The 27,007-nt window shown below is 49.9% G+C and overlaps 2 protein-coding genes across 5 annotated transcripts in view; one reads left to right on the top strand and one right to left on the bottom strand.

Moving 5' to 3' along the window:
- SH3GL1 (SH3 domain containing GRB2 like 1, endophilin A2) overlaps window positions 1-10,585 on the bottom strand; it is a gene marked incomplete at its 3' end in the record, with an annotated part of 42,455 nt that extends 31,870 nt beyond the window's left edge. Inside the window, exon 1 of one of the 3 annotated variants that reach the window (XM_081075989.1) lies at window positions 10,380-10,585. In XM_081075989.1, coding sequence (XP_080932115.1) covers window positions 10,380-10,424 — 45 coding nt within the window. In that variant the 5' untranslated portion in view covers window positions 10,425-10,585. The remainder of the gene's footprint in view (window positions 1-10,379) is intronic. The other 2 variants (XM_081075987.1, XM_081075988.1) reach the window with 2 other exon arrangements.
- A 2,277-nt stretch (window positions 10,586-12,862) lies between these two features.
- CHAF1A (chromatin assembly factor 1 subunit A) overlaps window positions 12,863-27,007 on the top strand; it is a gene marked incomplete at its 5' end in the record, with an annotated part of 29,205 nt that continues 15,060 nt past the window's right edge. The window contains 7 exons of one of the 2 annotated variants that reach the window (XM_081076590.1): window positions 12,863-13,154; window positions 16,029-16,070; window positions 16,869-17,728; window positions 23,352-23,408; window positions 25,287-25,516; window positions 25,704-25,764; window positions 26,167-26,235. In XM_081076590.1, the coding sequence (XP_080932716.1) occupies window positions 12,887-13,154; window positions 16,029-16,070; window positions 16,869-17,728; window positions 23,352-23,408; window positions 25,287-25,516; window positions 25,704-25,764; window positions 26,167-26,235 (1,587 nt within the window). The remainder of the gene's footprint in view (window positions 13,155-16,028; window positions 16,071-16,868; window positions 17,729-23,351; window positions 23,409-25,286; window positions 25,517-25,703; window positions 25,765-26,166; window positions 26,236-27,007) is intronic. The other variant, XM_081076589.1, reaches the window with a different exon arrangement.

The following is a 27,007-nucleotide window of genomic DNA, read 5'->3' as shown; positions in this document are numbered from 1 at the left end:
AACTATACACCTGTGGAAATAAACTCAAGTCACAGGCATCCATGTGAAGGAAACACACAAATAGTGTTGGGTCAAGAAAGCAGGGGACACACACAAAACCACCACGTGTTACCATTTCTATGAGGCGTAAACTTGCAAAACAACACAGCTTTTAGTGATAAATCCACAGGCGGTGCAGGTATAAGGGAAGAGGCTTCTCTCGAACTATAGTGCTGCTTATTGCATCTCTGCTGAGCACGTGACTATGGCCTGGTCACTCTTTTATCTTTCTCTGTCTGAGACACTTTATAGTGCAAATTTAAGGTGCCTGGAAAGGGAAGTTCCCCTTTGCGACCTACTGGTGCTGACCAGCTCGCAGACTGGTGGATGGAAACTCCCGGGAGGAGTCACCTCTCCTTCAGGCTCTCCCGGGAGCCAAGCAGACTCCTGGGTTCAGACCGGGTGAAAGGCCCTAACCCCTACTCCCCTGAACACACACACTCCCCCAGGCCCCACATATGCCCCCGGCCCTGCACTGCCCACACTTCCCACATCAGACTCCCAGGCCCACCAGTTCAGAGATGGGGGAGGGACTCCACTAAACAGAAGAGCACGCCCAGTGCTGAGGATGAGGGGCTCGGGGTGGCCCTGGGACAAAGTAGGAAGCCAGCTGTGAGATCTGGGGCTTGGAGAGAACCCTCAGCTGCCCTTGAGTCCCCTTGGGAGAAGGGAATTGATGAGGAACCTCCCAGAGAGAAACACATGAGACTTTTCCACTGTGAAGTAAATGTGTCAGAGCAGGGGAGAAAGACGATCTCTGTTTCGATGTCCCGGACCTCAAAGCCAACCTCTGTGAGGGTGTCACACACGTGTAGGGGCTCTGACCCAGATACCCACTCTGCAATCAAAGAGGGGCACGCTCTACTTCTGCAGAGATAGAGGACAATGCTAGGCCAGGCAGGTCAGGTGAGGGATGGAGAATCCCGTCCCGGTTCCCTTAGCTGCCCTCTTCTGAAACACAAAGGCTGCCCAAAGGCCAGGCTGCCCGCCTGGCCGCCTTCACACAATCACGGCTCTGAGGCGCAGAGGCAGTTGGGGTTGACTGACACCTGCCTGTCTGCCATGGCAGTCAAAGGGCGTCACTCCTGGCGAGGTGGGTGGCAGAGGGTGAGGAGGCACCTTGGGGGCAAGAAGCAGCAGGAAGCTCCCAGGTTGTTTCCTAACAACTCGCATCTCCTTACTTCTGGGGCTGGGGCCTAGAACGACCGCAGAAACATCACTGGTCAACAGTTCCGCTTTACAGAAGGTAGCAGGCTGGACTGAGGGGTACTGGTGGGAGATACTCGAATAATTGGCCAAGGTGGTGTCTGAGGACTAAGAAAAACGAGTGAACGGCGTGCACCACTTACAGCCATGCCTCTCCCCAGACACTCGGGTGTGCGGACAGAGTCCCAGAGCCGTTTCCAGGCTCGCGGCCTCTCATGGAAAGGTGCTGGCCCAGGTAGTAGGTGGCCATCCGCTGTAACCAGTTAGCCATTAGCCACTGATGTAAGTGCCGTGGCTGCGCTGGGGGGTTGGCTGGTTGGCAGAGAAGCGCGTGGCAGACTGCGGATCGTGTTGATCCTACTTCGTGTGTCTCGCTCGACCGCCAGCGAGACGGGGGTGCAGAAAGACCCCGCGCTGGGGTACTGGCAGATGTTTGCTTTTGTGTCTCGACCAGCCACCAGCGAGAGGATATTGGTCTGACTCCCCTACCTATGGCTCCGTGGGTGTTCCTTTTTGGCCTCACCATGTCCTGCGTTCTTATGTGGGGAGCGGGAGCTGAGACCCCGCATGACCTTTGAGGTCCGGGACATGGAGCAGCGAGCAGGGTGTGGTGGTTACTCCTTTTTAGCCTCCACGTCTCCTGCAATTCACCTGCCGGGAGCGGGAGCCGAGTCCCTGCATTACATCAGAAATTCATCCTCACCCCACATCTTTCTCTTCTAAGCCTTAGCTCAAGTGTGCAGGATTTCGTGATTCTACATGAAGACTATAAGGGGCATGGTGCCAAGAGAAGGTAACGTGTACAGGGGATCGATCATGTTCTCTAAAGCATGGGAGGTAACACAGGGACAAGGAGAAAATGACTCCTGCAGCGATGCTCTTTCAAACTCCCTATTCTGGCGAGGAGACACGGTGAGGTGGGCACTGTCCTGGTTTCAACAACCCTTCAATGAATGAGGAAACAGACCCCAAGCTCAGAGGTACGTTATCCAGGAAGAATTGATTACACTACTTTGTTTTGGGTGTATTTGGTGATCCAGTTACTATAATTTTATAGCAAGGAATAACATCAAGCTCCCATTAAAATAAATTTAAAAAGTGAGTCGATTTAAAAGGGGAAAGATGCGTAGAAGGTGACAGAGTGAGTCGGGGTTCTCGCATGGAGTCAGGGAAAGGACAGGGAAGGGTGGGGGTGGGTGGGTAGGGAGGCTGGCTTCCGGTGTGCGCTGGGCAAGGAGCCTGCTGCATGCTGGGGACTGGCCGATGGACAGGGACCACATGTAGGGGGCAGCTGGGCGTGACTGGGGACGTAGAGCTGGGGGACAGGTGCATGAGCAGTGGTGGGTGTCAGGGAGGTGTAAAGACAGGGAGAAGGAAGGAGCAGGCCCAGGCGTGGAATGGAAAGGCCACAGAGAGAGCCAACCGGGACAAGCGAGGAAGGGGGGGAGGGGAAGAAAGAGCTGGCAGGCTGACTGAGGAAATAAAAGACGGGCAGGCAGGTATGGAAGCCAGGGCTGGCAAACAGGACCAAGGCCAACGCCGGGCAGGTCAGAGAAGTCCAGTGGGCCTGGGGTGCAGGCTTCTGGGGGTCTAGCCTTGAGGAGGTAGAGCCCAGCAGACTCCATTTCTGAGCAGGCTGGGCACCTCCAGGGGAGTTTCGTCTGGCCTTGGGCTCTGGGTAACACTGACTGCCCGAGACGCACATCGGGCCCTCTGGCCCAGCCAGGGCAGCCCCTCTTCTGCCACAGCTCCTGGAGGCAGATCTTAAGCCAAAGGGACAACCTCTGAACTTTGATCCCTTATTTTTGAAACCCGTCAGACCTGTTCCTGAGCCCTCTAAAGCCTCACCGGGGGCTCTGCCAGGGCCTGAGCAGGAGCCAGGTGGGAGCTGGCGCTGAGCCACCCCCAAGGACACTGTCGGAGGCCCCCATTTCTGATCACATGGTCAGCAAGCCATGACCCAGGGGGCCCAGGCCTGTAACCAACCCCCAGGCAGCCCCGCTCTGACAAGATGAAAACCACATGTGATGTGAGGATGTGCGTGGCATGTGGCACGTGGGTCAGATGCTTGGAGGGTGGAGGAGTGTTTCCAGTGGGTGGTCAGGGAGATGGCAAGGATACGGGAAGATATACACAGGGTTTTAAAGGGCAAACAGGAAGTGGACAGAGAGACCCAGAGTGGGCTGGGGAAGGTGAGAGGAGTGCTGCATTCCAATGGAGGAGGCAGGAAGCTACAGGCAGCTGGGCGGCTGCAGACTGGTCAGACCGGAGTGCGCCGCCCTAGAAGGCAATAGGTGGGAAATGAAGCCGAGACTAGGGTGTGGGCTCCAGAAGGTCCTGAATGCCAGGCTGGCGCTCAAACTGCACCCAGGTCGGCCCGAAACGTCCTTCGTACTATGCATCTCGGCCGGCTGCTGCCTTCTGAGGCGTGCTGACGCGCCCACTCCCACTTTGGTATCCTCGCCCAGGTGGCAGCAGCGGCTCGCTCATATGGGGGGCACATGTCCCTGCAGTATTTCCTGAGCTCGTGGACAGGCCAGGGCCAGGCTCCACACCAGGCACACAGCAGTGGGCGGAAAATATGGTTCCTGCCTACAAAGAGCTTATGATAAAGCGAAGGGACAGAATAATCACCCAAGTCAACCTCAATCCTCAACTGAGAAGGTGCCATGCAGGAGTCCGTGAAACTGGGCGACAGGGCATCTGGGGATCAGGGCTCTGGGAAGATACCATGCAAAGAGGCGGGAGGGACACCTGGAGGATGAACTCAGTGACGTTCAGGAGGCCACGGGCAGGAAGAGCTGCCCGGTACGGGGAGGGCATCTCACGCCGTTTGGCTACGACAGCATCTCCTGCGACAGCAAGCCCTGCTAAGACCATGGCCGCTGAGTGGGACTGGCTGTCTCACACAGGGCATGATGCCCACTGGAGGATTTAAGGCCCAGGTGTGGAAATCTGAGCAGCCAGCCCTTTCCAAAGCAGGCAGGAGACAGCTGCTGAGTCAGGGCCTCCGGAGGAAATCGCACTATTCGGAGGAAATCGCAGGCTATTTTCCTGCTCTAGCTGGGAGTGTCCGCGTGACCCCACTCTCTCAGGGTCCAGTCAGCAGGTTTTTCTAGGAGCTGAGCGGAAAGGAAGATGAAGCTGTTTTCTGGGAAGTGGCTGCCAAATCTAACCCAGTGAAAGGCGAGGGGGCGGGGAGAAAAAGAGGGAGGGAAGGGAGAGGGGAGGAGGGAAGGGAGAGGGGAGGAGGGAAGGGAGAGAAAAGAGAGAAGCCAGCTGCTGCCACATTTTGCCACGTTCTTCCATCCAGCTTTCCAGGGACAGCTTTGAAAAAGAACCCACACAGACTGCCCTAACACTTCACCAGGCACATTAAAAAGCCATTAGGTCTTGAGCACTGGGAGTAGAGACACCTAAATGGGCCTGTGTCGCTTGTAACCCCCTGAGGCAAAAAGGCCTGTGAATTGACTTTCAGCATCAAACCCTCCCTCTAAAGCTTAGAAACCTCACCCTGCCTTGGAACTCAGAAACAGAAACAATTTGACTTGCCTCAGGCTACTCCCCCAGCCGCCTGCCACAGTGCCAAAACCTGCAGTTGCCTCCGAAATCCTATGGAGGAAGTTGGCTGCAAGCCCCAAATTAAACTAAGTTTTTCCAGATTGGATCAGTTCCAAAATATTGCCAACACGGAAGAGGAGGAGAAAGGCTGATATAGGGGCCAGGGCTGAGCTAACTGGCCTATGCCCCTGGACCAAAGGCTCAGGACACACAGGCCAGAGGCAAATGGCAGGCCTGGTCACAACCTGCAAGCTCTTCCGCTGAGGCAAAATGCGAATAGACATGCCTGTGGATAGCTTAAGTGCAAAGGGGTGAGCTCAGGCCCCGAATGCACTGCAGTGTGCCACGCACTCTGGGTCCACGCAGAGAAGGCTGGGGGGTAGGTAGATGGCAACCAGCGTGATTTTCTCAGCTCATTGCTCAGTCTTTGATAGTTCTGGGGTCTCAAAAATGTGACAGCCCCCGATTTCCGAAACTAAACAGGGAGACTGTGAAACCCCTAACCTCACAGACTGTTAAGTGGCACACGGAATATAATTAAGTGTCCTACGGCTCTGCCTTAAAACACACCCAGATAAGCAAGGTGATTAGAGTCCACAGTGCTTGAGCTGGTCTCTAATACACACAGGATTGAGTCAGAGGTGGACTTTTGGCCACGGTGGCAGAATCAGAATGTGATGACCCCTCGGTCCTGGTCTGTTAATAACAAGAATACACAGGCTGCTTGGTGGTGCCAGTGCCTCCATGATTTTGAACAGTGGGGCCTGTGAAGGAGCTCTGATTTTACAGACGGGCCTGGAAGTTGGGGAGGGGGTTTAAGGAGGCGCCGATTCCATTAGGGAAGGACAGTCACAAACCTCTTCTGTAGCTCCAGAGTCCAGCCTGAAATACAGGCGGGTGACTCCACCCCGCCAGCCAGCTGGTGACAGAATGGGGGGAAGTGGCCCAGCCAATCCACTGACAGAGCAGGATGCGAACATTCCACTCAGGGTCCCACAGGAACACGGCTAGTTCAAGGGTCTTCTTACAGAGCAAGTCAGCAGGGTGGCTTCCTGTAAGGATGGACTTAACCCCGTTCCCATCACGCGTGGACATCAGGACAGCCGTGACGGCCAAAGCCCTTCCCATACCTGCTGTCCCAGGGAAGATGGTCTTCTGTAGGTGAGCCTGCAGCTGCAGAGCTCAAGGCCCCGGGGCGGGAGCCTGCTCTCCAGACATCGCCTGTCACCTGTCTTTCCCAGTTCCATCCTTTTATTCACGCTCAGGTGAAGGGGTTACAAATTCTAGATTTTTGTATCTTAAGAGCATTCCATGTTTATTACTTAACAGGCCAAGCACTTTGCTAGGAAATCAAAAGCATGAGTCCACAAACTGAGGTTTAAAAAACAGTTCAATGCAGGCGGTATCTGCAGATGTTCCAAACACTAGCCACGTCCTCCAGAAAAATTCTAACAGGTTGGGGTCCTGGGTCCCTCAGCCCTTCTTCTGCCCCACACTTCTCAAGGGAAGTTCGATCTTTCTTCCTAGGCTCAAACCCAGGGTCTATCGAGCACCCAACAAACTTCAAGGCTATGGGATATAGCGGTCATGAATTCTCCTCCTAGCTCAGACGGAACCAATCTTTCAGTTCAAACTCTCTCCCTCCTTTCAGGCCAAAAAAAAAAAAAAAGGTCAGGCCAGCATTCCAGCCAGCTGCCAGCTCTATCCCTAGTTACACTCTCAAATCTCCACACCGCCCAGCCACAAGAATTATCAGGAAACCAGTTAGCAGCTTAGGCCTGGAAATCAACGTCACCCAAACACACACGACAATGACAAGTGAACTTTTGAGTCTGGATCTCACTAGTAGGGTTCCTTTACCCTTCTTAGCTCCCCAGAAATAATCATATAAAAGCATCCCAATTCTAGCCATGCATAAATATCAGATGGCTATTGAAGGAGTGGGCGGTACACAGGGAAGGAAGCCAGAGGGGCCCAAAACAGCCCAAGACAGATGCCTATTTCTTTTACTGCTTTCCTCTATAAATTCAACTTTCCTCATCCCAGGCCTGCAACCCAGCCATTGGCCAATTCATACGAAGTAAAAACTCACAAACCTCCCACTCAAGCCCAAACTGATTTTATATAGAAGAGCTGAAAGAAAGTTTTCATCTGAGATGAAATGGTATGGAATTAGCCAGCATACTGCCAGATACAGGCAGACCTCGGAAATACTGCAGGTTTGGTTCCAGACCTCCGCAATAAAGCCAGTACCACAATAAATCAAGTTGTAGTCTTTTTGCTGGTGTGTGTGTGTGTGTGTGGGGGTGCCTTCAATAGTAATTAGTTTGTTGCCAACATCATCAATGAGAATAGAAACTTTTAATTAACATCATAGCCTCACCTGTTAGAAACCAAGTTTCTGTTCCCGGCTCTCTCCCACATCCACCTGGCTTCTATTTCTCAATTTAGAAACGACACTGTTACAAGCCTTTGAAATCAAGAACCTGTTTCAAAGCAGGATTTCTCAACCTCCTTGCTACTGATATTCGGGGCCAGATAATTTTCTTGTTCTGGGAGGGCCGTCCTGCGCATTGTAGGCTGTTTAGCAACCCTCCCTGGCCTCCCCACACTCGAAGCCGGGAGCACCTTCTCCCCAAGTCGTGACAACCCAAAACCGTCTCAGGTATTGCGAGATGTCCCCAGGAAGGTGCACAGGGGGAGAGCAGAGACAGCAGGGGTAGTGAGCCCTGGCTGAGATACACGGATGTCAATTTACACCTTCTCAAAAATACCAGATGCCAAAGACACTCTGGGGTTCTCAGGATTTGGGAACTGGATGCTGAGTTTTCTGTACATGTCCATCTGCATATATGTGGTTATCTGTGTTTTAACAACGGGGAAGAGCTGGCAGCTGCCACAAGAATGGCTCAGGTGGGGTTTTTGTTGTTGTCTTTGTACAATTGTCCTCACTTTTCTCACATCTTAAAGCAGGATTTCTCAGCCTCAGCACTGCTGACATCTGGGGCCGGGGAATTCTTGGCTGTGGGGGCGCCCAGTGCATTGCAGGGTGGGAAGAAGCACCCCTGGCCACCACTCACGAGATACCAGTAGTAGTAACCAAGGTGTGACAACCAAAAGGGTCTCCCTATGTTGCCCATGTCCCCTGGAGGGCGGCAGTGGCCCTGGTTGAAAAGCACTGTTCTAGAGGAAGATAAATGTCCCCAAATCTTTTTGTTTAAAAAGGGGAATACATTTACCCTTAGGTCAGATAAGTGAGGCCAGTTCAGATGGACTGGTTTAAAGCATTTACTGCCTGCTCACGCTAAGAATTCAATAAATATTATTACTACATTAACAAGAGACGTTACTCTTCAACGGACAACCCTATTCCGAGGGCATAGAAGAGGATGAAAGAGGTATTCCTAAGATCAAGAGAAAGAAACACACAATTAGCTGAACACCGCCAGATAAACAATGGAGATGCTAGAGGACCATGGAAACTACTGCAGAAGAGAATGGAACACAGCCAGGGTGATTTCCCGAGAGTACAACGCAACCTGGAATTGATCAGGCGGCCAAGGCGACCACTCAGGTTAGGACGTGGCCATCACAGCAGTTCTTTGAGGCTGGGCCTCAGATAATAAACTGAAACGAACCACCAGCTTACACTGCACTGTGCTTGTCAGGTTTCAAAGCACTCGTCACAGAACTAAATGCAGGCCATCCTGTTTGCCCCTGACAGAAAAAGCTCTGGTGGCTGGCCTGAAAGGCCCAGCTAGCTCTTCTGGCATAGTGTGTCTGATTGGGATGGGCCACCAGCATGGGCCTTGATAGCTGGGGGTGGGACAGGGAGGGCTCCCACAGACCTGTCTGCATGAAGGAACAAAGTGGCCGAGGAATTCTTCCAAGAACTATGGAAACATCAGTCCTGCAAGAGGGACTACATTGGGGTCCAAGACTGAGCAGCTTTCCCAGAAAAGAGACTGGAAAGAGACATCCTGTCAAGCACCCAGGGGTCTGATGTCTGCTGGACAGGGTCTAACCCAGGGCCAGGTCACTTCATTCCATCCTGTTAGGCCAAAGGGCCGTACTCTCAGCAACAATCTCAGAATCCCTCAGGATTCAGTCTCTCTTCCTCTAGGGTTTAGCCAACATCTGGGGTCTACAGACAAACTCCAAATATCTTTAGCTCTAGACAACCACTAGGGTTGTGACTTTTCCCCTTGGGGGGCAAAAGGTACCAGCATGTGTTACTGGAGACGCATTTCTCTTCCCTCCCACTGGCCCTCTTCAGATTGGGAGTGCAGCCCCGTTTGCCAGCATGGCCTGGACAATTCTGAAGATTATCACTCACTCCTCTACGGAGTCTATTCATAAAAGCTCCACACCCGTGGTTCTTAACCTGGGATGTGATGCTGGGACCAGCCGTATTCAAGGACTCCAGGGCTTCTTGCCCTAGACTTCCCAAAACACCAATACTACCTGTCACATATGAAACGCCTCGATTCTTGGCTTCAGCATTCCACTTCTGGGAACTTCTCCTATAACTCCAATCCCCCCCTGTGAGCAAAGGTATTTGCTAGCTATTCACTGCAGTATTGTTTGTAGCACAAAACTACTGGAAACGGTATAAACATCCATCAGTAAACGACTGGTAAAATTAATTACGGGACCCTTCATGAAATGCAATACCAGAAACCCATTACAAAGATCCAAGAAGCCCTGGGGGTATGTTCTAGTGCAATAGCTCTGGGGGAGAGGAAGGAAGGGGTTCCCCCAGGGACATCTGGCAGCGACCAGAGACATCCGTGGTTGTCACCTCGGGGAGGCTGCTCCTGAGTGGGGGGGCCAGGGATGCGGCTCAACACCCCACAGTGCCCAGGACGCCCCCACCCACACAGGGACCCGAGGTGGAGAATTCCCGCTTTAGTGTGATGTCCAAGGCAGAGTTAACAAAACACTCAAAGCACACGGGACTGTGTGGACCACGACACACCACCTGTGTGTGTTTTTCAAGGGGAGGCGGACACATACCTCGGAAAGAGGCACGTCAGTCGTCGCTGCCAGTCCTTGTCTCCGGGGAGACGGACTCCATGCCCGAGGGCCTGGGCTGACGCGCTGCCTTTGCCCTCTACCCTTTCAACTTGGCACCGGATCCATTGAGAGAGATTTTTTTGTTGCTGGTGTGTTTCAATAGTTGTTCCAGACACCACATTTCCCAGCCCCCGCGCTGTCTGCCGAGAGCCGGTGTGCACAGGCTCGGGCTGGGTCTTCCCTGCTCTCTGTCCCCCATCGCGGCCCTTTCCCGGGCAGGCGAGGCGGGGCCCCGTCGCGGACCAGCCTCTGGGTGCCCCTCTCGGCCCCAGCCAGGCGTCTGCCCATCCTTGTCGAGAAGACCGGAGCCCACATGGCAGGCAGGCCCCGGCCACGTCGCACCAAGCCCCCGACCCTCCCGGGCTCCCCCCACCCTGCGAGGGACACGTGCCCTCGGGGTCCCCGGCCACCTCCCTGGCTAGGGCCGGGCCTCACCCGGCCCCCAATTCCGGGAAGCCGGGGCTCCGGGGCTCGCCCTAGCCACGGCCTCCGCTCACCTGGCTCGCCTTGTAGAACTGCTTCTTCAGCCCCGCCACCGACATTCTGCCTTTCGCCGTCCGACCTCCCGCCGGGACCCAGCGAACCGGAGGGACAGCGCAAACGACAGGCTCCCGGCGCCGCCGACCCCCGCGCGCCTCAGCGGGCCCCGTCGGCACCGCCTCCGCCGCCCTCCGCTCCCGCCCCTGCGCCGCCTCAGCCCGTCGCGCGCCCGCGCGGCCAGGATATTACATGGCAACCGCACACTTCCGCCCCCGTCTGCGCACGCGCGCCCCCTGCTGTCGGGAGAGCGCACGCACACGTCGCTTGCCGCGGGAGCGGCCGCTTCTGCCAGCGAGTGGACCCGGGCGAGCCTAGAGCGGCCCTGGCGGATGCAGCGTCCCCTGGAGTGCCGGAGGTGGCTCTTAGGAAATGCGCTTAAGCCTGTCTGGAGAGGTTGGGAGACTGGGTTTCAGTCTCCAGATACCTGTTTGCTAATCTCAGCTGTACCGAATTCATCTACGCGTTTAGTCCCTCCTGTCTCATCTCCAACCCTGCCCCGTTTTCATCCATTCAGTTGCCCAACTCAGACATCAGGGTGTTGCTCTACCTCCTTTCCACGATCCCCTGTCCTCTCTGCACTGACCAGACCATCGCACCAGCCTCTTCTTTGGTGAGCCCACCGTCGGGTTTTCCCTCCAGTTGATCCCCTACCAGGAAGCCAAAAATACGCTTCTGTAACATGATTCAGATCACAGTCCCCTGTTTAAAGTCTGCCCACTGCCCTTAGAATACATTCCCAACTTCCTAACACGGCCTACAAAGCTTGCATGATTTGGCCCAGTCAACCCTCTGATTTCGGCTCTCTTCCTCTTCTATAGTCCAGGACCCTGTTGCCTGTGGGCCTTTGCTAAAGTTGTACCACTCTTGCACATTCTTCTCTAATCTTCCCCCCACCATCATTTGTGTATAAAAGAGGAATCTGCTTGGAATGTCTCCTGCTCCAGGAAGCCTTCCTGGATTGATACATATTTATCAAGTGACTTTTAAAATTAATTCTTATTGATGAAAACACATTGAATGAATTTGAAATTAATAATGAGTTGGAACAAGTAAAGAATCCAAAAAGAGGAACAAGAAAGTGACTAGAGCTAAAGTGCTTGCAACTTCAGTGCTGAAATCTCTGACACATTTTCTGAAGCAGAAGGTTACTGGAACTTTCCAAATGCCTAACAGAAGGTACTGGACTACATCAGAGGATCTTTTTCAGAATATGCATGCCCCAACCTCCCTCCCAAAGATTTTAATGGGGCTATTATGAATGATTAGAAAAAATAGCCCATGTGATTGTGATGGACACCCTCAACGGTGATCCATGGTGTAAACATCGCATAATCCACTGGTCTAAATCATTGCATAATGCCAAAATATCAGAGAAGGGAGGGAAAACGTCCTCAGGGTTCACATGGGGAAACTGAGGACTTCAGTAAGACATAAGTTGCCCAAACTGATGTCCCCAAAATTTCAATTTCGCCAGATTGCTTCCAACTAATTCTATTGATTTAATTTTATTCAATTATAGTATCAATAGAATTTCAAACTTGGGCTCCCTTTTAGTCCTCTGCTCTGCTGGAGATTAAATTTTTGCTGAAGTACACCTACTTCTAAGGCTTGCAGGCTAACACCGAGTGTTGTGTGTGAGGCTTTTAAACTACATGGATCATAGTCCAAATGATATTTATGCATTCACGCAAATATTTATTGAGTACCTTCTAATGTGTTAGTCATTGATAGGTCCCGGGGATACAGTGATACATGATTACTGCCCTCATGGTACTAATGACAAAAACAGAAATTAAGTTATTAATCATGTAACAATTATGATTATTAATCATAAACATAAGCTGTAATTGCTTCAAGAAAAAGAACGTTGTAGGCACTTTTTGTTAGGGGTAAAGGAAAAAAGGCTTCTCTGAGGTGTCAATCTAAGATCTGAAAGGTAGGTAGAAATTAGACAGGAAAGGAGTTGCGGAGCTTTCTAGTCGAGAAAACAGCGTGTGCAAAAATCCCGAGGATTAAACCAGAAAAATCCATTTCATTAATTCCCTCTGAATATATTTACTGCGTATCAAATGCTTCTGAAGTGTTGTCCAGATTTCACTTTATTTTTGTTTATATAAAAAGTAACATAGTTTTAATTGCGGTTGGTATGTTTAGCGGATGCCCTATTAGGATACACCCACAACTTCAGTTTTCATCCAAATCGCAGTTTCAGGTTGTGACGGCGCTTCAACACGTAAAACGTTTCGTCATGACGTAAGAACCTGACCCTCCCTCCTATTGGCCTATCCAGTAGGAGGCACTCAGCCAATCATAGTGTCGCTCTCTCAGCTTGACACTCCTCACCGCCAATTGAAGAACACCTCCTGCCCGCCAATGACGAGACGCCGGGAGGAAGACCGCCCCTCCGCGGGAATATCAAAAGAGAAGCCAAGGGGGAGGAAGGGAAGCCACGGATCTCGCGAGGATGCTTCCAGCGCTCCCTTCTTCCCGAGGCGGGACGTCACGTGATGCGGCCTCGTCCAATCGGCTCGCGGGCTGCGGGGGTCGCAGCGGTTCCCGCCAAATACGAGAGCGGCGGCCGCGGCAGCAGCGGCGCGGGCGGGAGGGCGAGCAGTCGCGGCCGCCAGAGTGGAGCCAGCGCCTCCGCCGCCCGAGGGGAGCTCGAGCCGCCGCCGGGGCGATGTTGGAACAGCTGGAGTGCGGGGTGCCGGCCGCCAGGGGAGCGGCCGCAGGTCAGTTCCGCCCGCGCGGAGAAGGGGATGCGGTTATCGGCCTGTGCGGGCCGAGGAGGCGATTGGGGGCGGAAGGGCCTACTGATCCGGGGCCGCTTCTTTGCGCGGTGCGTTCGGTCGGTGAGGTCGTTACAATCTCGAGGAAGGGCTTTGCGACCCGAATGGCGCCCTCCCTGACGTTATTGTTGCAGCCGCGACCATTTTTTTCCTGTGCTTTGGCGTTAAGTTCGTTTTTCTAGGGCCCTTTGCGGTGACGGGTCGGTGTGGCCAGGAAGGGAAACTGAGGCCCAGGGAGGTGAAAGGACCGATTCTGAAGGTTGCATTAGTCTCTACTGAGCAAGTTGGACCCTGCAGCGACCCTCTGGCCGGGTAGGGAAACTGAGGCCCAGGGTCACAGCTGCGTCTGCGGGTCAGGGCAAGCCCAGGTAAGACGCCTGGACGGTGGGAATGTCAGGGAGCTGTGACTCCCTGATTCTTGATCCTGGTGGATATACAAGGTGAAGACCTGTCTTTCTCTTCCCCGTGTCTTGGAAGGGCTTTTCTAGCACCTACCAGGCCCCCCATACGTAGTGTGGTGTACCAAAGAACACTAGACTGCCCTCCCCTCTGCTTGACTCCCAGCACTTGGCAAAATGCTTGGCACATAGTAGGTGCCGGATAGATATGTGTTGGTTGAATAAATTAAGAGTTGGCAGGGACATCACCTAGACTAACTCAGGGTTTCTCAACCTCAGCACTATTGACCTTTGGGGCCCTCCTGTGCACGGTTAGGGTGCTGAGAGGCATCCCTGGCCTCTACGCAACAGATGCAGTAGCAACCCCACCTCCCCAGTTGTGACAACCAAAAATGTATCCAGGCATTGCCAAGGGCCCCTGGGGGGCAGAACCACTGTTCTAAGTGTTTCCAGATTTGGGGATTTCACAAAGACATAAAATTCATACAAATAAAGTTGGGACTGATTGTCATGGACAGTCATTTGACCCAGTAAGAATGTTTAAAAAGTAAAAAAAAGCATCACCTCCTATGATTGTGCTATTATAAAAGGAAAGGATATTTTAACACCAAGTAAAATTAGGAGGGGTATAATATCAGGATAAAGAGCAGTGGTGAGTTTATACATGAATGTGTCTTAATTGTATGTGTATCTTTGAACAGTCTGGATGGGGTCCCTCTTGGTTGACCTGAGGTTGCTTCTGGGCCCAGCTCACGTCTGTTCTACTTGCATCAAAGTTGGTGTCAGGACCATACCAATAATTGCATGGGAATCCGTGTGTTTGGTAACTGAAAGCTTGAGAATGATAGTGTCTTGAAATGGGTAGAATGGAAATATGAGTCTTCTGGGTACCTTCCTTATATTTCCAGCTTGGAAGTGCGGAGGGCAGTTTCATCTATGGACAGCCAAGTTCTTTAGAAATCCCCAATCTTGACTTGTATATATGTTATACAAAACATATGTAGATTACCCAAAATAAACTGGATTTCTCCAAACCAGATTTCCTAGCAGGTGCAAGCTTCTAAACTTATTCTGACTGTTTAAAGATATTTGTCCGAAGACTTGAACTATTTGCTCGTATGGTCATTCCTGTATCAGCTTTGATATTATGGGATGCTTCTCTTGAGAGTTTTTTGATGCAGTAAAACATTTTCCCTTATTATTTTTACTTTTTTTAATTTTTAAAGATTTTATTGGGGAGGGGGAACAGGACTTTATTGGGGAACAGTGTGTACTTCTAGGACTTTTTTCCAAGTCAAGTTGTTGTCCTTTCAATCTTAGTTGTGGAGGGTGCCGTTCAGCTTCAAGTTGTTGTCCTTTCAGTCTTAGTTGTGGAGGGCGCAGCTCAGCTCCAGGTCCAGTCGCCGTTGCTAGTTGCAGGGGGCACAGCCCACCATCCCTTGTGGGAGTCGAACCAGCAACCTTGTGGTTGAGAGCCCACTGGCCCTTGTGAGAATCGAACCGGCAGCCTTCGGAGTTAGGAGCATGGAGCTCTAACTGCCTGAGCCACCAGGCTGGCCCTCCCTAATTATTTTTTGATAGCACTTAAGCTCCTGCCTAGCAAGCTCAAAATGCTTTAAGTTGCATTACTTTCATAAACTCTATTTAAAAAGAAAACCCTATTCTAATTTTACAGAACTAGTTGGATTGGAGAAGAGGATGTTTTGGGGTCATATTAATAGTCACATCATTGATACAGTGTTTTCTGTACAGTGTTTACATTGATACATCTCTGTTTTTATTTATTACCCCCTTCATTGTTTCTGTTACTGTATTCATTGATTTCATACTGCCGTGTTTCCCCGAAAATAAGACCTAACCGGAAAATAAGCCCTAGTATGATTCTTCAGGATGACATCCCCTGAACATAAGCCCTAATGTGTCTTTTGAAGCAAAAATTAATATAAGACCCGGTCTTATTTTCAGGGAAACACGGTATGTGCCTGATCCCGAGCTAGGTGGTCCAGGCAAGTCTCTCCACTGTCAGGGGGGCGGGGAGGAGAGATATAATAAACAATGTAAGTTTCAGAGTTATAAATGCCACAGGAAAATGAACAAAGAAAGTGTGACAGTGTCCAGGACAGGATTTCTTAACCTATTGACATTCTGGGCCAGATAATTGTCAGTTGTAGGTGGCTGTCTTGTGCATTATAGAATATTCAGCAGTATCCTTCTCTTCTACCCACTAGATGTGAGTACTCCCATCCACCTGTCAGGACAATCAAAAGTGCCCCTAGACACTGCCAAAGGCCCCAGGGTGTGGGTGGCAAAGTCACCCCCACTGGACAACCACTTCATACAGAATAGGTGCTACGTATGTATTTGCTCCTTCATTATTTCCAGCATGTAATAACTTATCCTTTGAGACTTTTATTCACAGCCATGGAATGCAGAGACCGACCAGTCAAGAAGTTAATACAAGGTAACTTTCCAGTAATGGGTTAAATATTTGTTCCAAATTTATATCCTTCATTGTCTCCTCAATTATATTTTTAATTCCCCTTGAGAAGTGTTCTCAGAGATAGCATCAGGGGGGAAAACAGTTGCACCTCACTTTTGGAAGCTGGGGAACCCATTTTATTGCACGACTGTTTCCTTAGATTCCCAGGAGCAAATCCAGTGGTAACTGCCTTTGCAGCAGGCTTTCTCTACTTCAGCACTATTGATACTTTGTAATTTTTTGGAGTGGAGAGTGCTGTCTTGTATATTGTAGAGAGTTTAGCAGCATTTCTGGCCTCCTCCCTCACGTCATGACAACCAATGTTTCCAGACACTGCTAGATGTTCGCTGGTGGGCACAGCTGCCCCAGATGAGCCACTGTTGTATAGGAAGATAAATATCCCCAAACGCTTTTGTGTAAAAGGGGAGTGAATTTACACTGAGGCCAGATTAGTGGCTGGTTGATATTAAAAAACCATGGTTTCTGGTATCTAGTCCCCCCCACCAGCCCTGCCCCCAATAGCAATTTGCCTTCTCCTGTGACAACTGATGGCAAGTTTGATGTTGGTGGGAATCATGTTGAGGGCAATAGTCTCCTGAGGTTAAAGGATTAAGGGCAAAACGTAGGACCCAAGAGCACGATTGTTTTACAAACCGATAAAGTATGAACCCTACCCCCAAGCCCAGCAAGGTCGATCATTTTGGAGCATATGGAATAAAGTATTGATCCATTGTTACTCTTCACACTTTCACTGAAAGATGGCCTCCTTCTGTGTTTCAGCTCGTCTGCCCTTCAAGCGCCTGACTCTTGCCCCGAAGGAGAAAATGGAAGATGGATTGGATGACACAAGAAGCTCTCCGAGTGCTCCTGCACAAAGTCAAGTCCCTGATGTCGAAACCGCTTTGGACAACAGTTTTCATATGGGTTCTAACATAGATTTGAGGCCAAAACTTGTCAATGGGAAGGGTCCCTTAGATAACTTTTTAAGAAACAGAGTCAAAACCAATATTGGCCAGGCCACGGTCATCATTGATTTGGTGGAGGACTCGAGTGACCAACGAGACGCCACGAGGGCCCACAGTAAACTAAATCCTGCAGCCTCTCCTTCCACGGAGGCTGTAAATGGGCTCAGAGAAGAAGCTGGATATGCAGAGGGGCTGCCACAGGCCGGTCAGAAGGATGAGCTGACATTTCCTGGAGAGACCCTTTCAGACATTCTGTGCAAAACAGAGGACGAGGGTGTTGTCAGCTCAGGGGGCGCAGAGAGGAGCGGAGATGCTCAGAAAGGCTCAGCCCAAAGCTGCCGCCGGCTGACACGCAATCTGAGAATGTGCTCCGAGAAGGACCAGGACGGTTGGAGCGAGGCCGGGGGCATCCTTTTCAAAGGGAAGGTGCCCGTGGTGGTCCTGCAGGATGTCCTGGCTGCGCAACCTCCTGGAGCCAAGTCTTTTCCCACAGCCCCTCTAGGCCAGGACGCGCCCTCCGAGAGCGAGGTGCTGGAGTCCGGCCCCGAAGAAGACCCTGTCCTCAGCCCTTCGTCCCTGAGCTCGTCTTCTACTAGCTCACCCGAGGGGCGGTGTGCTTCCAAAAAGCAGCACAGCAGCCCCAGTTCCTTCCCCACGTCCACACCTGTCTGCAGAGTGAGTATCTCCCCGCGTTCCAGGTTGTCGGGGCTGACGGTGCTTCTGGTTCAGCCCTGTTCACCTGGGCACACAGTATCCCCGAGGTGGTTAGTGGGCAAGTGACAGGGGCCACAGACTAGGTCCTTGACTTCTGAGATAGAATTTTGATTCTTTCCATTATCAGGAACCATGAGGGGTATTCAGTGACACGGACAGTTAGTGGCTGGGTTAGTCACCAGTGTGTCCATGACATTCTGGTAGCCTTTGTTTACCCCTAGTTAGTGGTGCTGGTCAACTTAGCCATTGCAGGGAACTGTGAACCCCTCATGTCAGACTTGAGCTTCTGCTCCCTCTACTGCTTCTTCCTGTTACAACACAGAGGGGTGTCGGTGGGAAAGAATCCGTCAGTGTTAGCAAAGAGACCCCAAGATGGCAGGAAGACTGAAATGGGGATTCTGTAGTCAGCTCTCTCCAGCATGGCCACCCACTTAAAAACCTTACCCAGAGCAATAGGAACAAAAAGAGAAAGCTGGCATCATTTTTAAGGACCCCAGAAGGATGCCTTGAAATTTTTGGTCAAAAATTTTGGTTTCTGATCAGCACAATGGTGAATGTTTCTGTTCTCACCTGTCCTTAAAATCTTATGGGTAAAACTGGTAAAGTCAATCAAGAGTCCTGAAACGTGTTTAATGGTGTTTTTTGTTTTGTTTTGTTTGGTTTGGTTGTTTTTTTTTGGTTTTGTGGAACTTTTGTTCATCTTAGATTTTTTTTTTTTTTTTACTATAAGATTCGATCAGAGTGGGTCATTCAATCTCTACCTGCTTAATTTGACCCTAAACCACCAATCTTGGACGTTTTCTGAAATTTGATCTCTTAAGGAACTAATTATTTTCTAGGTTATTCCACTTCTTGTTTCACCTCCTGAGTAGTATAGGAGAAAGGAGAAAATTACTTCTCTTTAGGTTCACAAAATATCAAGAGTGGAACAATCTTTTTCTTCTAAGTTTCTACATGTGGCAGACAGATACATATTTTCAAACTTCTACCTGAGTCGTCAGACGGAGTCATTCAGACGGAGTCAGTCTTTTTCACTGTCAGTCATCTTGTTCTGTCCATCCAATTGGTTGAAATCCTTCCAGACTGCTGCTAATCCTTTGCAGAATTTTGTCATGTGACGTGTCCCAGCCAGTTAGGACACATACACATATATCCATTCTTCCTTTTTTTTTTTTTAATTGGGGAAGGGGAACAGGACTTTATTGGGGAACAGTGTGTACTTCCAGAATTTTTTCCCCAGATCAAGTTGTTGTCCTTTCAATCATTGTGGAGGGCGCAGCTCAGCTCCAGGTCCAGTTGCCGTTTTCTAGTTGCAGGGGGCACAGCCCACCATCCTTTGTGGGAGTTGAAACGGCAACCTTGTGGTTGAGAAGATGCGTTCCAACCAACTGAGCCATCCGGGAGCTCAGAGGCAGCTCAGCTCAAGGTGCCGTGTTCAATCTTAGTTGCAGGGGGCACAGCCCACCATCCGTTGCAGCGAGGAGTCGAACTGGCAACCTTGTGGTTGAGAGGCCATTGGCCCATGTGGGAATCTAACTGGCAGCCTTCGGAGTTAGGAGCATGGAGCTCTAACCGCCTGAGCCACCGGGCTGGCCCTCCATTCTTCTTAATTTCCTTTCTTTAAGTTTTTATGCCCATAGCCAAGCCTGATAATTGGGAGGTCACATAGTTGGGCATTTTCATAAAATAATTTTACTTATATCCATTGGCCCAAACGGCCTAAAATAGCTGAGCGTGGGAACCACGTGTGCTGAGTTTAGGAAATCCTGCATCTGAGGTGCTAGGTTTTGAAATGCTCTAGAAGGTAGTGTTATCACACAGCTTTGCAAATAATTCACACTGCAAGTGGTGAAGGTTCAGGCTGCCCTAATGCCTGTAGCAGAAAATTTGTCTATGTGACCCACGGGTGGGCCCAGCCATCACAAGAGTGGAAGTAAGACATCCGGATGTTGGGTGGCACCAGAGGTATGACAGTGAAGTGAAGTGATCCTCAGGAGTCTCTGGGTGCTGTGATGGCAAGATCCACTGAGAGAAGGGCTGGAGACCTGCCATCTCCAAGCACACATACCGCTTCCTCGTTTATCCTTACCTTTTGGGAGTACTGGATTTCCTGATTTATTTGTCTGTTCACGGTTGGTACCTAACTCGAACAGCTTTCCCTGCCTTGGCATCTGAGATTTTCATGATCCCTATTACTGTGGGGAACATTATTCTTATTCTTTTCTCCTTCTCCACCTCCTTTCCAGATTGTAGGCAGAAACTTGCTGGAAGCTTACAGATTGTTTCCTGTTACCGTGTAATGTGTGTGATTTTTATTGGGTTTCTCCGAAAATAAGACCTAGCCGGACAATCAGCTCTAATGTGTCTTTTGGAGCAAAAATTAATATAAAACCCAGTCTTATTTTACTGTAAGATTGGGTCTTATGTAATATGTAATGTAATACCAGGTCTTATATTAATTTTTGCTCCAAAAGACACATTAGAACTGATTGTCCAGTTAGGTCTTATTTTCGGGGAAACTGGGTAGTACTGGAGTTGGTACAGTAAAATCTCTACGTTTTGGAGCCACTGGGCACTCATTGGTCCTCTATTTTGTGTGTTACTGTTTTGGGATATTTTTTCTTCCAGGGAGCTTGTTAAAATGCACATCCTGCTGTCCCTTCTCAGGGATCTGGAGACTAGCTTTGGAAAACAATAGTTCAGGAATATCTTTTGTAGATAATCCTGGGGCCTTTTGAGTAGCCTAAGAGTTTCTATTTAGCATTAGAGCTTTTTACCACTTAGGGTAAAACTATTTCACAAGTTTGTTTGCAATGAGACATGCAATTCAGCCTACTTTATTGATGATTCCAAATTATTATTCCACAAATGACAATGTGGACACAGTTGTGTTACTGAAATCTCTGCCTTGCTTCTGTACAAATGAGCCCAGATCGCTGGAACTTTTTCCCATATAATTTTAATTTTACAAGTGTTAAATTCTCCATGTTTTAGTCGGCTCAAGGCAGTTGGCAGCTCTTGCTCACGGCACACTGTAGCCCGCAGCAGGGCACACCAACCTCCACTGCTCACCGCAGCCCAGCTCCACGGAGAGCTGTTATTCACCATCCACTGGCCCATGGAGGAATCGAACCGGCGACCTCAGCTTTAGGAGCACGGGTGCTCCAACCACCTGAGCCACTGGGCGCCCCTGATCTTCTCTTTCTCTGTGTTGTGTATATATGGGAGGTTCCTTAGCAATACACAGTATCAGTTTGTTTCCTCAAGTGCAGGTATACTGGAAATCGGTTTCTTTTTCATTGGAGAATGTCAGATACTTTTTATATTGCGAGGGGAAGAGATCTCTCTTTTTAACTACTGTGTTCTACACTTGGGCGTGGATATACTGTACTTTACCGAGTTAGTCTCACGGATGCATGTTTCAGTTGTCTAATTCTCAGCCCTGACAGAACGGTAATGGTAATGAGCTTCCTTCTACATGTTTCCTGGGGCTGTTGTTAAGTCGCATTGCAGGCTCCCAAGAACACACATGCTCAGTTTTGCCTGCTTGCACTCGAATATGGTTGGACCCGTTTGGGTTGTCCTTCCCCCTCTGCCTCCTCTCCCCTGCCGTTAGGGTTTTAGCAGCTGCTGCTGCTGGACCCGGCCATGCCACCCTCTACTCTCCTCGTTTGCTGCTGCTTATCTGCTCAGAGCTTAGAAAGTAGATCTCCTTACGTATAAAATCAGAGTGATGGGGCTGAGAGGGTTCCCCTGAATAACAGGCAGGAATTTAAAGGCACATACCCGGTTAAACCTGCCTTACCTAGAGGTAGCTGATGTGTATGTTTCAGCCTCCTGGGAGCCTCCTGGGTCTGGTTTTTGGCAGATGTGTCCCAGATAGGTGAAATGTGTCACATATGATTTTGAGAGAGAGTTCTATAAATACCTGGGCCAAATGTCAATTAGATAAAATGATGTCAGCCCAAGAAGAGCCACCCAAATGTATAGTAAAGCAGTAGAGATACTGGTTTTAAATAAGATCAAAATTGCTGTGGCTGTCAAATGTCATTAAAGTGGATCCTGATCATCGTGTTCCCAGACTCGCAACACAGAGGGGCGATGTAAAAGGCACTAGCTTCTGCAGCTGAAATTCCACGTGTATGGACGAGACTAAATAAGTATGTTCTCCCCAAAAAATGCTCTCAGATAGGAGTCTGGCAATCCCTTTCACTACTATAATCTTTGAACACAGAGGACAATGACATAGATAGAGCAACTCACAAATTCTGCTGCTAAATCCTTTGGTGTTGGGAGTGAAGTTCACAGACTTGAGAGGTAGAATGGAATCTGGAGAGTGAGATGCTTTTCTTAAGCTCTTGGTAAGACGGCTTTGGTCATTGTCATTTCTGTTGGCGCATGCTCTCTCGGACACAATCTCGGTGGAGTTTGAACTCCTGCCAACACATGGCTTTCTTAAGATGGCTCGGCCCTTTCCTAAGGGAAGGCTGAGTCCAGAAAGAACTCAGTGTGCCAAGTAAGAAGGGTGTCTTCTTGAGTTTATTAATCTTTGAGTTTTATTCTGTAAGAGGTCTTAGGGCTGAGGCTTCTCCCAATAGAGAAATCGTTGTTACATAGTTTTGTCGATTTGTCAGGCTGTTTGAAGAGAAATGGACCTTTGGTTTTTCAGCTCCACTCACTTTCTTAGCTGCCTGTCCAAGACTAAAATGAGCCTGGAGAGTTTCGCTTTTCCAGCCTGAACTCTTTCCCCACTGCTCTTCGACCTAATGATTTGGTGGTCAGCACACCCTGCTCTAGAGAAAATTTAGGCCAGTCATGTCAATCTTTGTTCATATTCCGGCCTGGGACCATTGGCCAGCATGCGTCCCACCGTGCGTCTTGGGAAGCCCTTGTCACTCATGCCCGGTTTGCAGCAGGTGATAGAGAAAGTTGTGCTCCAGGACTGCGGGATTCTAGACCAGATTGCCCCCTCTGGCAAATTGACCTTTTTCCCCTGAGCGCTCACTCCACATTGTAAAAAGCAGAACTGTGCCAGGCAGAGAGGAATCCAGCCCACAGATATGTTTTATTTGATTCACATAGTGTTAGCTTTTAGACATTCCCTACAAAATTCACATAAAGTTGCCAGTTCTCTCTTGGGAACATTGGCAGGGGCGGCAGTGCTGGCCGACAGCCCTGTAAGAGCCATGTCCCCTTTGGCTGGGCTGCGTCCTCTCTAGTTGGCTACAGATCCTACCAGTTCCTGTTGTCTGCGTTGCTTTTATTTTCTGAGCTTGCCTTGGCTTTTTTTTTGTGCTTGGCCCCCGTCATTCATTTGTGTCAGCTGCTTCCCCCACGTCCCCTCTCATCCTCAGAATCACACGTGCACCTTCATTGCAGCTTATGACTCCACTAAGACAATTTGGTTCTATGTGGTGGAAACTGGTCACCTAGAAAGGTCTTCATTTCTCTCGGTTTGCAGAGAGGTTCTTAACAGTGTGGGTCGCTTGTTCCCGCCTTCCCCCTCCTCAAGGACTGCACTGTGGTAAATGTGTTAAAGGGACTGAAACAACCCATGTTTAAAGATACATGTCTTTCATTTCAGATAACTAAGAAATTGGTCAAAGGTTCTGCCGAGAAGGACAAGATGAAACTGCAAAGAGTAAGACATTTTCCCTGAAATAGAAAATTAACCTGCTGTGCTTTTGGCGATAAATAGTAAGCTAAGCCTTTGCACTTCCCTCGGCCCAGTTTTGAGCTCTCCCCTGTCGGCTTAGACCCTCTGTGAGTCTTGCTTCATTTTGCCTAAGGAGGCTTCTTGTCTTGTAGATTGTATCATTTGTAGCTTTGCTGAAGCCTAAGGCTTTGCATGTAGCCTTTTCTAAGCTTTTATTGTTACTGTTGTTGTTGTTGTTACTGTTTAATAGTTGGGAATTATATTGTATTTTTAAATCACCTTCCCAAAAACCTAGTCTCTTTCCTTGCGTCCCAGGCTCATACGGATAGATTTAAGTTCACATCCTCCCAGGTGCTGTAGCATTTTGGTGGCCTGTACGGGATTATTGCTTAACAATCCCCTGCTGAGCTGTGGATTCTGTTATCTGGAAGTCAACACATTTGGCATACAGCAGTGCGAGGGCCCCTTTCCTACTGTCATGAAGAACAGAGAAGGCCAGTGGGCTTCTCCCCTCCCCTGCCAGCCTACAGATGATGACAGTTGGCTGTGTGTTCACTGGTGCTTCCTGTGCCATCCGTCTCATGGCTCTGTTGGATTTTTGTGGGTCTGATTTTGATGGCTTCTGAAGAGTTTATCTCATTCTTCATTGGGATTTCAGAGATGGCCACATGTGGGGTGGGAGTGGAGACGGGATGCCTGATTTATGTGATCAGCCCATCATTTCCACAGCCTTCTTCTTACTGAGCAGTGTGGAGGGACCCCTCCCCACCACCTTGTGCTTCCACTGCTGGGCACGTTACTCCATCCAGACCAGGCACCTGCTTAGTTATCGATGTGCCAAACGGAGATGCTGAGCACACTTGGCGAGAAGCAAACATTCAGACATCTCTAACGGCCTCCGTGGCTTTGGTTAAAGCAACCAAATGTTATCAGGGCAGAAGGTGGACTCTGCTTGAGAGACAAGGCATAATCTTACGCCCAGACCGAAAGCTGAGTTGTTGGGCTCCTGACCTTGGGAAGACCATCTTTGGGGGTAATGGTCTTCGAAAGTTACCCCGTGCTGTGTTACAGGCTCAGGGCGCCTGGCCGCAGACCAGTTCTTTGGAATGAGGGGCTGGTGTGATAAAACCAGGCGTTCTACTTTAAAGAATATCAAAGAATCTAGCGATTTCCTCCTTAGTAATACAGATTACTCTTCGTTCTTTCTTAACATCTACCCTTTGCAGACCTTGAGAAATGGTTTTAAAGATTAAAAAGCAGTTTTTTTTCTTTTATATGATATGCCTTCTCATCTGTCCCCTACTCTTTTAAGGCTTTACCCAGCAGGTTCCCCGGCCATGCCTCATCCAATCTTCCATTTTAAAAGATGTAAAATAAACTGTCATTTGGTATGGTTTTGGGGAGGGGGCACGGGAAGAAAATACTTTCGTTTTAAAGGCAGGGAGGCAAAACCTATAGACGTCTCTGTTTTTATTTTACCACAGCTTTCTGATTAAATAAATGCAGCTCCAACCAATAGTGGGTGCCCTTCATAGGTAGCTCTGGGGTACTTACTTCATCTTTTCTAAGTAAGTAAGAAGATAAACTCTGTCCCATGTTTAAGGAAGGTATTTTAAATGAATGTTATTGTGAATGAGCCACAAGTTTCTGTGACAATTCTCACCACTTTTCTCACAACAGAAGGAAATGTGACAGATTGAAGAATCACTTCCGTGTAAGGATGTTGACCATCCGGCTTTTCCTGGGGCCGGTTCCTTCATTCCTTCCCCTTCTGTTTGAACTCATCCGTCCCCACAATGCTGGCCTGACCCTTCCCAGGAGTTCTGCTGGGGACACAGCTATCACCTTGTCTCTCGGCTGCAGGATAAGGAGCGTTTGGGCAAGCAGCTGAAGTTACGGGCCAAAAAAGAGGAAAAGGAGAAGCTGAAGGAGGAGGCCAAGCGGGCCAAGGAAGAAGCCAGAAAGAAGAAGGAGGAAGAGAAGGAGCTGAAGGAGAAGGAGAGGCGTGAGAAGAGGGAGAAGGACGAAAAGGAGAAGGCGGAGAAGCAGAGGCGCAAGGAAGAGCGGCGCAAGGAGCGCCAGGAGGCCCTGGAGTGAGTGCTGCCTCCATGCGTCCTGACTCAGAAGCCTCTGCTCTGTCGCCCTCGTCCCCTCGCCTCCCGTCTCTGTCCCCTGGGGACACCTATGCAGACCCCTAACAGACCCGCGGGTCTGCACTGGGGAGCACAGGCTTTGTGCATCGCACGCTGGTTGGCTGAAATCGAATTTCATGTCCCACAGGGCTAAGCTGGAGGAGAAGAGGAAAAAGGAAGAGGAGAAACGGTTGAGAGAAGAAGAAAAGGTAGACATTATCTCCCACCCTCCACATTCCAGTCTGTCTGAGAAACGTTGGTCCAGGAGATGTCACAAAGGGATTTTTGCCTGATTGCCGCCCAGTGTTCCTAGCGTGTGGGAAGCCCAGTGGCCTCCCCGACGGGCATGTGTGTAGGTGCATTCCTATAGCCCATTGTCCTCTTGGCCTGTCACATGCCTGCTGGCTCGATGTCCTGGTCCTTCTGCTGGCTAGAGCAGCTTTGCCACTTCGAGATTGCCTGGTACCCATGGGGGGTTGATGGGTTTTGAGAGTTAACATCAAAATAATGCTTTCAACTTTAAAATGCGTGGGGTTCAGTTCTAGGAGCCTTTGCATGTTTGGAAAAACACACCATTTCTCTTCATTTCCTCATCTTCTATTAAATTGCAGCGCATTAAAGCAGAGAAAGCCGAAATCACAAGGTTCTTCCAGAAACCAAAGACTCCACAGGCCCCCAAGGTGAGCCGCGGCTTCCTTTGGCTTTGTCTTTTGTCTCTGTCACTCTCTTGCTTTTGAAAACTAAAAGGGGATCTTCTGACCAGCCAGCCTCCCTTTTTCACAGGGAGCTTCTGTTTCTGGTAGAGCCTGGAGGTTCTCGTGTCCTTGAAAAGGCAAAAAGTGGCACATTCGCTAAAACTGCCCAGTGTTGAGAGATGGCTTCGTGAACGGTTTTGTGTAAGGAGCTGTGTGGGAAGGTGTGAGAGAAAATCTGGTCCTTACCCTCAGGACTCCATGCTCAAGATGGGAGGCAAGATTAAGCCTAGAACCGTAGCCCAGAATTCCACTTCCCTGGTCCGCCCTCCATCACCTGCTGAACCACCGTCTGCGTGTGGAGACCCCAGACCCCACTCCCCCCCCCCCCCCGGGTAACCCATCTCTCCCGATCCAAGGGTGTCCTTCAGGCTCGCTCTGCATTTAGGTCCCTTTGTATATTGGCATTTGTATACATTAAGTCAGGATCGCTCTGAATTTGTGATGTTACTGCTTTGTTTACATATCTGTGTCTTGGATTCTTACCACATCGGTGCGTTTGGGTTGACTTCATTCTTTTCATTGCTGCATAATGTTTCATGGTGTGGATGGTATCACAGTGTATGCAGCCATTCATCTCTTGATCCCCCCATCAGTCTTGCCCTGAATGTCCCTGACATGCCTCTCTGCACGGGTGCCTTCCTTTAGGACGGCCACCTGGAGGAGGTCTTCCTGTGACAAGGGTATGTACTTTGGCGAG

Source organism: Rhinolophus hipposideros (assembly GCF_964194185.1).
Source record: "Rhinolophus hipposideros genome assembly, chromosome: 16".
In the NCBI taxonomy this organism is placed as follows: domain Eukaryota; kingdom Metazoa; phylum Chordata; class Mammalia; order Chiroptera; family Rhinolophidae; genus Rhinolophus; species Rhinolophus hipposideros.
Note: the sequence above shows the minus strand (reverse complement) of the source record. Positions and strands in the feature narration are given on the sequence as shown.